The following is a 14,014-nucleotide window of genomic DNA, read 5'->3' as shown; positions in this document are numbered from 1 at the left end:
TAACACCCGCCTAAAGACCATGCCCACACACAGGCGCGCTCCTAGAGCGGGTATACCTGTTGCTATAAGCTATTGCAATTCCTTTGAATGGATTTGGCAGAATAAATGCAAACGTGTAGATTCAGCCCAGCATTATTCTGAAAAAAACTGTAAAGCCTCCCAAGATCCACGGGAAATTACATAATACATCTGCTTTGAAAGCGATCTCCGTGCACCGAGCACAGTCAAACTGCATCTGCAGATAAACTGCAGCGAAACATTCCTTCAAGGCGTATCAAAGTTTATTTGTTGTTTGTTTGTTTGTTTGTTTTCTAGGCGCAATGGCCATTTTGATACCTCTCGAAATGAGGCAGTTCTCACCCGAGAAGGGTTCGCGCAGCAGCGCTGCTGGTCTCATTCCCCAGTACCTGCGCTGCGGATTGCTTACCAGCGCCTTTAATTAGAGAGGATGAGTTTAAAGTTTCTTTGTTTGGCACTAGGAATTGGAGGGGCTCGGATTGAGCTGCGAAGGAGGCAAGTGAAGGGTTGAACAAAGGCGAAATGGAAGGAGTCCGACTCTTAGCGAGCTTTTGGTGTTTTCGTTACTAGAAAATAATTAGAGCTAATGAATATGCAGGCGACTGAGTAAATAAATAATTTGCCGGTTTTATATATGTACACACACACGGGCACATACGTAAGTGTATATATACGTACGCACACAAAGACGTCTATATTTTAAAGTTTCAAGAGATTTTTTTTTCTTTAGTGCCGAAGCATCGTTTAAAATATTGTACAAATGTTGCTTAGCTTAATTGATTAAACCACAAAGGTTTTCTGCTTTTAAATGCCATACTTATACCTTTCAACAATCATTTTAATATATAGTCAATAGCTCTTTGTAGAGAGAACAAAACAGAACTATCCGCAGTTTTTCAATAGACTTTGAGCTGGGGAAAGACAGGTTAATCGAGGGTTGCATCTAGAAAACAACCAAGTGTTGTATGTTTGCACTGAATCCAAATGTCTGCATTTTTCTAACTAAATCAAAGGGAGTGTTATTTCTTTTTCTGCTCACTCATCTGAAGGTAAGTAAATTTTCTCTGGCGATCAAAAGCCTGGTCAGCAACAAAGACACCGCCTGCTTTTTCCACCGTCCTGGTGTGGCAAGTTGAGGAATTTCAATAACTGTGACAAGGGTGACTGATTTGTGAACTAGAAAAGGTTTGAATGTCAGAAAATTTACATTGCTCCTATCGAGGATTTAAAATAAATTTTTACAAAAAAAAAAAAAAAGAAAAAAAAAAAGAGAGAGAGAGAGAGAGAGAAGAAATATCCGGGAGTTTCATGCAGCAGGAGGAGAAACAATGTAGGTTTGGGAAATTTACAGTTTTACCTGAATGAAAGAGACTCCGTAAAAAGAGAGAGTGAGAGAAAGGGAGAGCGAGAGAGAAAGAAGAAAGAAAATAACAAAAAAGAGGCAAAACAACAACAACAAAAGTAGAAAGTTAAGAGTTCTCACCCACCTGCGTTTTGATGGGTGCAGAAAACAAGATTTATTTCAGAAACCTGATGGAGGGACAGAGTCAGCTACTCAGAGAAATCACGCCTGGTGTTTAAAAATAAAATCAAATGCACCCAGCACCTACTCTCGGAGAGCTTCAGTTTTAAACAAGCGGAAAACAACTTCAAAAGAAGCGAGTCCCTACAGGGCTTCTCTTTTCAAAGACTAAAAAGTTGCTCAGTGATCTTAAAAATTCTGGATCACCAAGAAATCATCATTACCATCATTATCTGAGTGCTGGAGAGAGAGGGACAGAGAGAGGGAGAGCGGGGGAGAAAATAACCCTAATAATAATCAAAGATTTTTTTTTTCCTTAGCACACATACACACAAAAAGATGCTCTGGAAATATTTTCGTGGAAAAAAAAAAAAAGGCTTTATATATTAAAAAAAAAAAAAAAGTTGCTACTCCTGCAGCCCTGTTTGTCAGAAGGGATGTCAGGGCGCTCACAATACCTGCGATTGATGAGGCGGAGGGGCCAATCAGCGGCGGGAGGCGGCCGTGCGCGCCCCTCGTTGGCGGGGCCGGGGGGAGTTACGCGGGGAAGGGGGAGCCGGCGGCGGCCAATGAGCGCCCACGTCCGCCCGCACGTCGCCCCGCCCCCGGCTCCCATTCATCAAGGGGGGGGACGGTGTCGTCTTTTCAATTCATTTATCTGCAGGAATGATTGCCGCTATCAGTCTCGCGTTCACCGCCCGGCTGAGGAGGTGAAAGTTTCTCCCCAGGAAGATAAACCGCAAAAGACAATATTGTGCATGATTTGCGCCTTTTTTTGCAAAGCGAAAAAAAAAAAAAAGGTCCCCAAAAAAAAAATCGGGGAGAGTGTGGGGAAGCTCGAAGAGGAGAGAGAAACAATCTCTCGGCCACTTTGCAACATTCCTATAGCCAAAAAAATCACTGAAGGAAGTTTCTTTTTTGTTTTGGTTTTTTTTTTTTTTTTTTTTTTTTTTTTGCTGCCTGTGTTGATCTCTCTCCGTTATTGTTATTTGCAGCCAGTTTATTTTTGAGCCCATCCAACTCCCCCCTCCCCACTTAAACCTCCCTGAAAAGTCAAAGCAGAGAGACAGTGAATATTTTTGGGGCACATTTTTATTATTATTATTTGCAACTGCGAAGATCTCTTCCCCCCTTCCGCACCAGCCTCTTTTTTTTTTTTTTTTTTCCCTTCTCCCCCCCCTTTTTTTTTTCTTCCCCCTGCGCTGATGCCGAAGGGGGTGTTTTTGATGTGGTTGCTTTGGTGGTGATCGTCGCTGACTTTCCAAAGAGGGTGTTTTCGCCGCTGCTGCTGCTGCTGCTGCTGCTTCTCTCCGCGTTGTGTGTGTGCGCGCGTGCTTTTTTTTTGGTTGCTGCATCGACGCTGGGAAGATGCTTCTGGATGCTGGACCGCAGTATCCCGCCATAGGAGTCACTACCTTCGGATCCTCTCGCCACCACTCCACGGCCGATGTCACGGACAGAGAAGTGGGTCTGGGGATCAACCCCTTCGCCGACGGCATGGGCGCCTTCAAAATCAACCCCAGCACCCACGAGCTGGCCTCGGCCGGCCAGACCGCCTTCACCTCGCAGGCGCCCGGCTACGCGGCGGCGGCCCTGGGGCACCACCACCACCCGACCCATGTCAGCTCCTACTCCAGCGCCGCCTTCAACTCCACCCGGGACTTTCTGTTCCGCAACCGCGGCTTCGGCGAGGCGGCGGCCGCCAGCGCCCAGCACAGCCTCTTCGCCTCCGCCGCCGGCAGCTTCGCCGGACCCCACGGACACACCGATGCCGCGGGACATATACTTTTCCCGGGGCTGCACGAACAAGCCACCAGCCACGCTTCGCCGAACGTGGTGAACGGGCAGATGCGCCTGGGCTTCTCCGGAGACATGTACGGCAGACCCGACCAGTACGGCCAGGTCACCAGTCCCCGCTCCGAGCACTACGCCTCGACCCAGCTGCACGGCTACGGCCACATGAACATGAACATGGCAGCCCACCACGGGGCAGGGGCCTTCTTTCGTTACATGAGGCAGCCCATCAAACAGGAACTCATCTGTAAGTGGATTGAGCCCGAGCAATTGTCAAACCCCAAAAAGTCCTGCAACAAAACTTTCAGCACGATGCACGAGCTGGTGACTCATGTCACGGTGGAGCACGTTGGAGGACCCGAGCAGTCCAATCACATATGTTTCTGGGAAGAGTGTCCGAGAGAAGGGAAACCTTTCAAGGCCAAATATAAACTTGTAAATCACATCAGAGTCCACACAGGTGAAAAACCTTTCCCCTGCCCTTTCCCAGGCTGTGGCAAAGTGTTTGCCAGATCAGAGAATCTCAAAATACACAAAAGAACTCACACAGGTACGGTACCTTCGCGGTAGCTTTTCTCTCTGCGAGTGGAAGCGCCCAGCGCCGGGGCCGGAGCGGGGCGCGGGGGGGGGGGGGGGGGGGGGGGCCGGGGCTCTGCTTGGCTGAGGGTCGGGGTGGAAGGGGGAGGGTTATGGTCCAGGGCCACTGATTTTTCCAGGAGAGGCAGGCTCGGAGCTCCGCTGCGAGACGAGCTCGGTCACAGCCACGCCAGCGGCAGCAACAAAAAGAAAATTATCCCTGCCGAGGGAGAGGGGGAGAAAGGCAGGGTTTGCTGCTGGGATTGTTAGGGCGGGGGGGGGGGGTGGGGGGGTGGGGGGAGAAAATCGCAGCAACCTGTCCTGTTTAAATTTATAGGTTTTAATTAATTGTTCGGCAGTTTTGACTGTGGCACGATGAGAAATTGTGCTAAATATTGCAGGCAGCTCATCCGTCTCCCCTCTGCAATTCAGGGCTTGGTAAATATTTAATTCAGAGGAGCGATTTTAAATAAACCGAGCCCGGCGCGTTAATGTGTTATTGTTGTGCGGAGGGCAGGCGCCGGGATCCCTGAGAACTTTTCCCCATCGCGGGAGGTGGAAAAGCAGCAGCCCCTGGCCGGGAGAGCGCTCTCCCCCTGCTCCCACCCCCGAGTGCCGAAAGCCAGCGCCGCTTTCCCGAGCGCTTTTGCAGAGGGTTTGTGGGGCTGCCCTCGCGTTGTATTTCCCGGCCGGATAATTTTCAATATTGCAAGAAAATACGGGGGAGGGGGCTGGGGTGGGTGGGAGCGAAAAATATCACGAGAATGAGCTATAAAAACGGAAACTAGACACTGAGGATTGTGTGTAAATACCACCACGCCTGCTCTCCCGCTTGGAGCGTTGCGAGGGGGGAGAGGTGCCCAGGGCTGGGGCTGTAACCGAAACTCGCCCCTCCAATGGGGGAGAAAAAAAAAAGTTATTTAGCTTCCCCCTCCCCCCTCCCCCCCGAAATGGGCGCTGAGCAGGGGTCGGAGGTGCGGAAAGGACAGAGAAGAGAAGCAAGGTTTTGGGATTTGAGCCTCGTTGAAGTTAGAAAGTTGCAAGTGTTTGAAATGGAGCCCTGGGCTTCCATCCGGCGGTGCGATGGGGACAATGAGCTATCCAGCCGGCCCTGCTTAATCAGATCCGTTTTCCCCCCCTTCCGTCTGCAATAGGTGAAAAACCATTTAAGTGTGAATTCGAGGGCTGTGACAGGCGCTTTGCAAACAGCAGCGACCGCAAAAAGCACATGCATGTGCACACTTCCGACAAGCCCTATCTCTGCAAAATGTGTGACAAGTCCTACACGCACCCCAGCTCCCTCAGAAAGCACATGAAGGTAAACGGAGGGCGCCTGGTGTGCGGGGCTCGGACGCCGCCTCGGGCCTGGCCGGGGGAAAGGGCTGCGGGGCCGGCGGGCAGGAGCGCCGGGGCCGTGGGGCGGCGGGGCCGGCGGGCGGAGCGCGGCCCGGGGCCGGCCGGCTGCGGGTCTCCGCGCTGCCGCGGCCCGGGCCCGGCCCCGGAGTCCGCCCCGGGCCCGCCGGGCCGCGCCGCCCCCCGCCCGGCCGCGCTCGGCCCCGGCGCCGCGGGCAGGGCCTTTTGTCGGTGCGTTTTATGCGGAGAGGGGAGGGGGGGGCAGTGCGAGGAGGCGGCCGGTGGGCGCTGCCCGGCCTTCCCCGCCGGGCCGGGGCCGGGGCCGGGGCCGGGGCCGGGGCCGGGGCCGGGGGGGCGGCCCCGGGGCTGGAGCCGGCGGGGAGCCCCGCGGGGATGCCCGAGCCCGGGGCTCGGCGCTGGGTCCCGTTGTCTGGCGCGTCCCCCGCCGAAGGCGCCCGCCGCCAGGGCCTCCGTCCCCCGCCGCTCTCTATTTCTGCCCGGGTTTTCTCTTGCAGGTCCATGAATCATCCTCGCAGGGGTCCCAGCCTTCTCCCGCCGCCAGCTCAGGCTACGAGTCCTCCACCCCTCCAACCATCGTGTCTCCATCCACAGAAAACCAGACCGCCAGCTCCTTATCCCCTTCCTCCTCCGCAGTCCACCACACGTCCAGCCACAGCACGCTTACATCAAATTTTAACGAATGGTACGTCTAAAACGCTAAAACAAAACAACAAAAAAACACAAAACGAAACAAAACAAAAAAGCCCCAAGCGAGCAAACAAATACCCTATTTAAAGACTCCAAAAATAATGAACACTTTGAAATCAGAATTTAAATGAGCAAACAAAATAAAATGCTGCCAGTAGACCCAGGACTGAGTAAAATGAAGACTTCATTTTAAATTTTTTTTTCCTTTCTTTTTTTTTTTCTCTTTTATTTCTCTCCTTTTTAAATTTTTTCTTTCTTTCCTTTTTTTTTTCTTTTTTTCTTTTTTTTTTTTTTTAAATTTTTATTGTTCTGCTCTGTTCCAAGGCTTGGTAGGCGAAGGGGTTAGTAGAATGCGTAAGAAGACAAGGTTACCAGGGCAAATGCCAACTGTGTAGGGCTTTACTGGAAACCACTGATTAGAGATCTCCAACTGCATGTCTGCTCGGGCAGCGGCCTTCCCCCCCCATCCCCTCTTGTAAATACAGAATTATTAGCTTCAAAAACAAAACAACAAAAAAATGTACTGTTTGATTTTGTAAATAGTTATATCGCAAGTTGAATAAGGGGATATGTGGATTTGTGGTCTTTGCATATATGTGGGGGGAGGGGCGGGCGGGCGGGAGCGGCGACGGGGAGGGCGGAGGTGGTGGGGGGGCAGAGGGAAGAGGTAGAAATTCAACTATTTGTACTGAATGGCAAGAATGTTCTAGTAAATGTGTACCAAAATGTGAATTACTTTGTATTATTACAGTCTAAACGTCGATCTAACAGAATATTATTGGTATTAATGTGCTTTTTTGTATAAAGTGCAACATTTCGTCCCAAAGTCCAGTCTAAGTAGTGCAGTAAAATGTTGTTACACGTCCTGTCAAGAAATTCGTATAGTGAAAGCCTGGATCTGCGTGTCAAACTGTTACATTTGTTTATGTAAAGTGATATTAAAAAAAAAAAAAAGATATAAACTATATCTGTCCGTTGCTTTTGGCAAATACAAGAACATAATGTATATAAATCCTAATTTCCATATTTATCCGCATGTAAAGGTCCGGTTATACATGTTACAAGATATTCAATATTTATGGCTAGAAGAATTGGTATGTAAAATTTAGTTTACAGAACTGTTTGGTAACATTTCGTACCTTATTAAAGATTCTTAAATCCCATGAATTGTGGTAGGAATTCTTATTCACTAAGTCAACCTGCTGCAACTCCAACTAGCTTTAGGATATTAGAATAAAACTGTCCCAGTTTTTCACTGCTTTCCATTATGTCATCACTAAAGCAGCGAAGGTGATATAAATGTGATAAATGAAAGGATCCCTGCTGGCATTACTATAGTGTGTAATTAGTATTTATATCAAAATTTATGAAACAAATTTTCGGCCGCAGTATAATTTAAATGACCTTTGCAGACATAGAATAACAACCATAAAAATAACAGAAATAGATTGCATATGCTACATAAATATTAATGTGGGGAATTGTTACACGAGAAGTGCTGCACTCCACTCCAACACTGCCCATGAATCTGCATAGACTGGGTCCCTAAATTAAATTAATTCGGATAACATATATTAGGAGATTTAAAACAGAAGAGATTTCGGTTGCTATTTTAATTTAAGGCATTTATGACCATAACTAATTCTCAGGCAGTGGATTCATGGCTTTCCTTGGGCCTTTTACTCCCAGAAGTACAGCACTGTTTCACTAAGGCCGTTGTTGTTGTTGTTGGGTGTATTTTTTGTTTGGTTTTTGGATTTTTCTTTTTTTTTTCTTCCCTTTTTTTTTTTTCCCTGATATTCCTTAAAACGTGATGTTAATTTAAATCAATTACTTCTTATGTTATGTTATTATTATTACTATAATTTTGCCAGTGTTAATAGCTTTCTAAAAAAATAAATCTAGGGGATAAGAATTATTTTATGTAATTTGATTATCTTTCTATCTCTTTTATTTATTTCTCATTTACTTAAGAAATTCGTTCCATTGGCTGGCGTTGATACAGTAAATTTGTAAATGAGAAGACAATATAAAAAATCTAAATTACTTGTGCTTAATGACTGTAGCAGAACGCCTTTTCTCTAAATCAGATTGTCTTCCTTGCAGTTTAGTTTGATAGATTTGCAAGCTGTACTGCTTCCACTAACTTAGCTACGGTTGTTGGAACTGTTGGGCTTTGTTCCTGGTTGTAGCTTGCATGATCGCCCCATTAAGCAGACAACATATCAACAGACAACACAAATCATGAGGTTGGCTAAAGCTGCGAGGGCTTGTGATATGTCATAGAGTGAATTGCACAAACTGACCTTCCAGTAGACCAAGATGACACTTTAACAGCTTCTTTAAAGAAATATTATGTGTACAGCGAGTCAATAGCCATATTAACCGCTGGGGGGGGTGGGGGGGGTGCCGGGGGAAGACGCTCTCTGCTCATATCCATGCGGGCGCTCCCTAGCTCTGGCTGTAACCCATCCAGAGCACAGCCCGTCTATCCGACAGCAAAACCCTGCAAGTGTTTTTCTTTGTCCGTAACATTTGGGGGATCTCCCTCGGAGATTTTTCACCGCCCCAAAGCACGCCCCCCCCCCCCCCCCCAAAAAAAAAAAAAAAGTTTGCCTTGCTCAGACGAAGCCCCACTCCTGCCAGCTCGGCATCACCGTCTGCTCCTTGCAGCACCCGTGGGAAGGCTTCACTTTAACTTTACTTTCTACAAAATGTTATTATTATAAGGCTAATATCAGTTTCCAGTGAAAAGAGCGCCACCTTGCAGGGTCTGGCGAGATAGAAAAAGTTGGAGCCCGGTGGGACCTAGGCAGAAAGTGGTGGTACTTGAGCAAATCTAACCCACCGGGCAGAAGAGCCAGGGGAAAAAAAAAAATGTTTCGTGCGCCGAAAATGTTACTGTCTGCAAATCTTTCAGGTTAACTGTCCCGCCGACTTGACCAGGCAGCGGTTTTAAAAAAATAACCTGAGCGTACCTAAAAAAATATAAAATGGTAGAGATAGTCTGAGCCATCCCACTGTAAAATAAACCCGGAGAAACGTGGTGGGGGTGATATATTTTAAAGATGTGTATTGCAAGTTTCTCTGAACTTCTGTAAAGTCCCTAGTGGTCGCTTAGCACAGATCTGTTACTTGTGTGTACTGGAGCACTTGGTTAATGAGTATTCTTTTAAACTTTTGGTCTGAGGCTTGTTTGAGCGTCCTACAGCAGAAAGAATGATTTTAGTGGTGGTGTTGCTGCTGCTGCTTGTTGTTTTTTTTATCGGGGGGTGTGGGGGGAGCGGTGCAATACTGGGTGATCGCCATCCCGTGTATGTTCTGAATTAGCGACGATCGCTGGGGCTGGAATTGCTGATGCTGAATTCAAGTCCACGCCATGCTTGTGCTGCTTGCTTGGCTCTGGAGAGGGGAGCAGGGCTTTGCAATCCCCGCCAGACAGAGGGGTATTTTTAAAGGCGGAGAGGTTGTGAGGCGTCCCTCGGCTGTTTCTACGCTGTTTCAGTCCCTAAAGCCAACTTTCCTCTAGCCAGGAGTCCTTTGCAGATTTACTCACGAAGGCTTGCGGGGAGAAACACGGGCTCCCCAGCCTCGACGGGGGCCACGATTTTCCTTCTAATGTCTGTCTCTTGAGATGCTGTCGGCGTACTTTTCCTGCGTGGGTTATCAGGTTTCGAAGTAGGCGGGGGGCTGCCTGCGCGGGGCCGCGCCGAGCCCAGGGCAGGCCGTGCCGGCAGCCCCTGCGCCGCTCCGCGCTGCCTGTGTCGTGGCAGCTAAAACGCTGGGGCCCGACGTCCGCCGTCCGCGGACTCCCGCGCCCGCGGAGGCTCCTGCCGCCGAGGGAGAGCGTTTGGAGATACCCCCAGCAGCACGGCAGCGCTCTCGGGAGGGCGCAGGGGGCTGTTTGGGGTGGGTGTGGGGGGGGCTGTGTGCGCTGTCCCCGCTCGGGCGATGTGCCCGCGGGGCGCACACGGCAACCCCTGGCCGTGCTTGCGCTGTTTGCGTGCAGAAAGTTAAACGCAAAACAATAATCTGGCTCTTCCATTTCCCCTTCGAAAGACTCGCCTTTCAGGTCGCTTTAATGGCTTCTGAATGATCGTTTGAATTTTTTAAAAGGCGAGTCCGGCATTCACACACGACAAAGTTAGCTTCTTTAAAGCAGACACTGTTTGAAATGGGGACACACGCTCCGCGCTGGCCTCGACTGCTTCTCGCCCTTGTTTTGGCCGTAAGGAAGTAGCAGTCCCTGGGCTGATGCACGTAACATCGGGACGTTTATTTACTGCTTTTCTGGCCACGGCTCCGACTTTGCAAGTTTTCCCACGTCCGGAGCGCTTGCTCCTTTCCGAGCAACTTTTAAAGGGAGGAAGCGGCGGGCGCGGCGGCGGGCCGGTGCCGGCGGGCGCGCAGGCAACCCCGCAGCGCGGCCGGGTCGGCGGGAGCCCCGGCGCGGAGCCGCAGCCCCGCCGCCAAGCCCACTTCCAGCGGGCAGGAGCGGGCAGGAGATCCCCTCTGGAAAAGGCTGCTGACACACGGCAGAGTATTTCGAATGACCCGGTGCTGGCAGAGCCGGTGTGCGTTTCACCGCGAGAGCTCCGAGGGAAAAGACTTTGGGAGCGGTGTCCCCGGGAAAGAGGCTCCGCCGTTCGCTGGGCACGTCCTGTGTCACCGATATAAAATGTCCACACGCGTAGACACACGTACGCACGCCGCTCACACTCGCACCACGTCTGTGTACCCGCACACGGGTGTGTCTGCCCGTGTCCACGGTGGGAAGCGCCCACGTGCGCGCCGTGCACCTCGAAATAAGGGATCGATCCCCGCGGCGCAGCGCAGCGTTTCCGCGGGAAATCAGCACGTTTCCCTCAAAATATGGTGATTCTCTCCCGACCGGGGGTTTGCTGCCGGGGAGAGGCCGGGGCGCGCTGGGAGGCCCCATCGGGGCCCGGAGCGGCCGCGCAGCCCGGCCCGCGGGGCAGCTCCGCCGCACCCGTCCTCCGCGCCTGGCCGCGGGCCGCCACCGCAGTCGCGGAGGATCCCGTGGTGGGGACGGGCACTGTCTGTTTTGTAGGTATAATCTACAGGACACACGGTCACTGCTGCAGATGCAGACACGCTCACCGGAACCAACATTCGCGTTACAGGTTTTATTACAAATATATACATATAAAAAAAAATATATATACATCTGTCTCTATATTTGTACGTAAAGAAGGAGTGGTATTTCTAGAAAGACGCATATTCATGTTTTCACATGTAGGTTATATTTCTGAAGGCTCACGTAACCTCTGTTATTTAATGCAAATGTCTATGTACAATGGACCGCGTTTGTAACAGAATGGGTGTATTTTCCAAATCCATACGGAGAAAGTAATAATTGAGATTCCTATTTTGAACTAGGAGCAGGGCAGATTTCTTCAACTTGCTGAACGTACTAAGTGGGTTCCGTTTCATCGCAAAGAGGCTGTGTTTTAGGATGCATTGTTTGTTAAAAATGGCCAAGGTTTTTATTTTGTATCAAATTATTTTTTTCGCTGCTAAACTCTATGGGTCAGATTTGGTTCATCTTCGATAACAAGAAACACGATCCTGTGAAGCGAAGGGGCTATTTTTATCATGCAGCTGGAAGCTGTCATCAATTCGTAACATTTATTTCGGCTTTAGAACGATAGTATAAAATAGCATGAAGTTTCCAGATGACGCCCGTACTGCAGACAGGATTTTTCAAGTATCATAAATCAAATTAATTATCTTTTAGATATATACGATCATACTACCTCTCTATGAAACTGCTGTTAAAAAAATGCTCCGTGCGTGCATCTGTGATTGTGCATGTGTTTACATCTCGGGACCCAAACACAGAATTAGCTGTCTGGGGGTAGCTGGAGCGAGGCAGAGCACATGATCAGCGATGCACACTCAAGCCCACGTCCACACATGCCCGTTTGCGAGACGTGGGCAAGGCTCTGCTTAGCAAAAATCTGAAAGTTGCCTGTTGGCGCGGGTCAGGACTTTAAGATCCTTTCGGACCTTTCTCACTTCCAAAAATCCCGTGTTTGGCAGAACACGGCCAAAGGCTGAAGAAAAAATAGGAGAAGGGAACCCCCCCCCCCCAAACCCCACATCAGCAAGCACTCCCCCCGCCGGAACATGTGTTTTGCGTTTGGTATTGCCTCTTTTTGGGGGGGGGGGGGGGGGGCAGCGGGGAGGTGCGGGGCTGCCCGCCTGGGGACGGTTCCTAGAAATCGCGGCTGTGCGCGGGGGCGGTGTGTGCGCGCGCCCGCCCGCCCGCCGCGCACCCCGGCGGCAGCCCCGGCGACGCATGCGCGCCCGCGGCCCGGCTCCACGTGCTGTTGAATATTTATGACTCTCACCGCCTCCCCGCCGCCTGCGGAAGGTAACCGCGCCCGCCTCCGCGCCCGCGCAGGGGAGCGCTGCCGCCGCACGTGCTGCCCGCCCGCCCCGCCGCGGCCCGGCCCGGCCCGGCCCGGCCCGTGCGGGGCTGCTCTCGCCGCGCCGCCTCCCTGCGCGCATCGGTGCGCTCGGGAGGGCACTTTCCCCCTTCCCTGCCTTCCGCGGCATGTTGGGCAAACGCGACCTCCTTAATTTAGCGGGTGCTTTAGCAAATCACCGGCTCCCTCCACGCAGCAATTCTCAGCTCCGGTGTCCGCCAGCCGAGTTGCTTTTCGTGAGCTTATGTGGGAAAACGTCACGGGCGCAGTCGTCAGAAAAGTACAGTCTCGGGGGAAGGGAGAAAGGTTCTTGTAATGGATTCCTTTCTGCCTCGCTCCTCTTAGTAAAATCTCATTATACTGTATGGCCCATCATATTTTATTGCTGCTATATCGACATCGCATGATAGATCCGAGGAACAAACGCAGGGTCTTGGCATTTATTCCGTTTGTAGGCTGTAGGGTTTTTTTAAACAAATAGTAATAATTCTCAACACTCATTGTTCAGCGGCACAAAGTGATTTTAAAGCCTTTTGTACGGTGGCAAAATTACATCCCGTGTTATCAGAAATGTGCTTCTCAATCTTGCTAATGAGGTGGGTTTTTCTTTCCCTCCAGAGCCCGGTAGGGAGTGGGCAGGACGGAGGCAGGAGCCCTTGGAGCCCGCCCGCGGCTCCCGGGCACACCTGGGCGCGTTGCCCCGGCGCGGGCAGGGCCGCGGCCGCGCAGCCCGGCCCGGCCCCTCCGAAGTTCCCAGAAAGGCCCTTCCGGGTGGAGCGAGGCTGGCTGGAAATAGCCCAGCGACAATTCCTTCTCCGCAGCCTGCCTCTCCTTCCCCCCCCCTCCGCCACAGCCCACCCCTCTCCATCACCTCCTCTCTCTTCCTTGCCCGGCGCCGCGGACAAACGCTCGCCCAGCGGTGTGTGCGCAGGGGCTGGGATGTGAAATCCTCTCCGATCAACACCTTGCGTGCCTGTGCCCCCATCCCCGCCCGGCTGAGGCTCCCCGCGCGCCCCAGCCAACTACAAGAGGCGACAATAAAGCCGATGTCCATCATGTCGCCTGTTCATTTCAGAAAGGGCAGATCCTGACCTCAGTTCCCCAAGTGGAAGCTTGTTTCGGGCTCGCACTGCGGGCACCATTTACTCCAACCTTTCCACAGACGTGTATGAACGTTTTTTTTTTTTTTTTTCCCCCTTCCAACCAGGCTTTTTTCTTTCTTCCATTTCCCCCCTTAGCCGAAGCGGAAGATCCCCGGTATTTGCAGGGGGCGCGGAGGGCGTCCGGGGGGACAGTGGCACCCGGGCACACACCTGAGCCACATGCCCCCGCCTTCGCGTGGGAACCTGCTCGCATCATTTAACTCCCGAGAAAACTGTTGATCTCCTCCAAATGTGAGGCTGAACCTTTGCATTTAGTGCTCATGGCTGCGTCGCTTCCTCCCTCCCCCCAGCCCCCCCCCCCTTTTTTTTTTTTTTTTTTTCTGGCGGGTTCGTCCCCGCGTTGGGTTTCCGGAGATCCCCGGGTCCCCCCGACAGGGCTGGGGCAGGCGCAGGGCGCGGGCTCCGGAGCCGGGACGGGACGGGACCGC

The 14,014-nt window shown here is 51.3% G+C and overlaps 1 protein-coding gene across 1 annotated transcript; it reads left to right on the top strand.

Annotated features, from left to right (window-relative positions):
* Positions 1-119: 119 nt before the first annotated feature.
* Positions 120-7,134, top strand: ZIC1 (Zic family member 1). The gene is made up of 3 exons (XM_074877537.1): positions 120-3,884; positions 5,065-5,228; positions 5,779-7,134. The coding sequence occupies exons 1-3, from the start codon at positions 2,909-2,911 to the stop codon at positions 5,974-5,976; spliced, it is 1,338 nt and encodes a 445-aa protein (XP_074733638.1). The 5' UTR covers positions 120-2,908; the 3' UTR covers positions 5,977-7,134.
* The last annotated feature ends 6,880 nt before the right edge of the window (positions 7,135-14,014 follow it).

The sequence above is a fragment of the Strix uralensis genome, chromosome 9, assembly GCF_047716275.1.
Source record: "Strix uralensis isolate ZFMK-TIS-50842 chromosome 9, bStrUra1, whole genome shotgun sequence".
In the NCBI taxonomy this organism is placed as follows: domain Eukaryota; kingdom Metazoa; phylum Chordata; class Aves; order Strigiformes; family Strigidae; genus Strix; species Strix uralensis.
Note: the sequence above shows the minus strand (reverse complement) of the source record. Positions and strands in the feature narration are given on the sequence as shown.

What these genes read in the sequence shown, in the direction of transcription:
- ZIC1 (XM_074877537.1), top strand. Translation starts at nt 2,909, where the DNA reads ATGCTTCTGGATGCTGGACCGCAGTATCCCGCCATAGGAGTCACTACC. An exon ending in ACACAAAAGAACTCACACAG is followed by an intron (nt 3,885 to 5,064) that starts GTACGGTACCTT and finishes CGTCTGCAATAG; the next exon opens with GTGAAAAACCATTTAAGTGT. An exon ending in CCCTCAGAAAGCACATGAAG is followed by an intron (nt 5,229 to 5,778) that starts GTAAACGGAGGG and finishes TTTCTCTTGCAG; the next exon opens with GTCCATGAATCATCCTCGCA.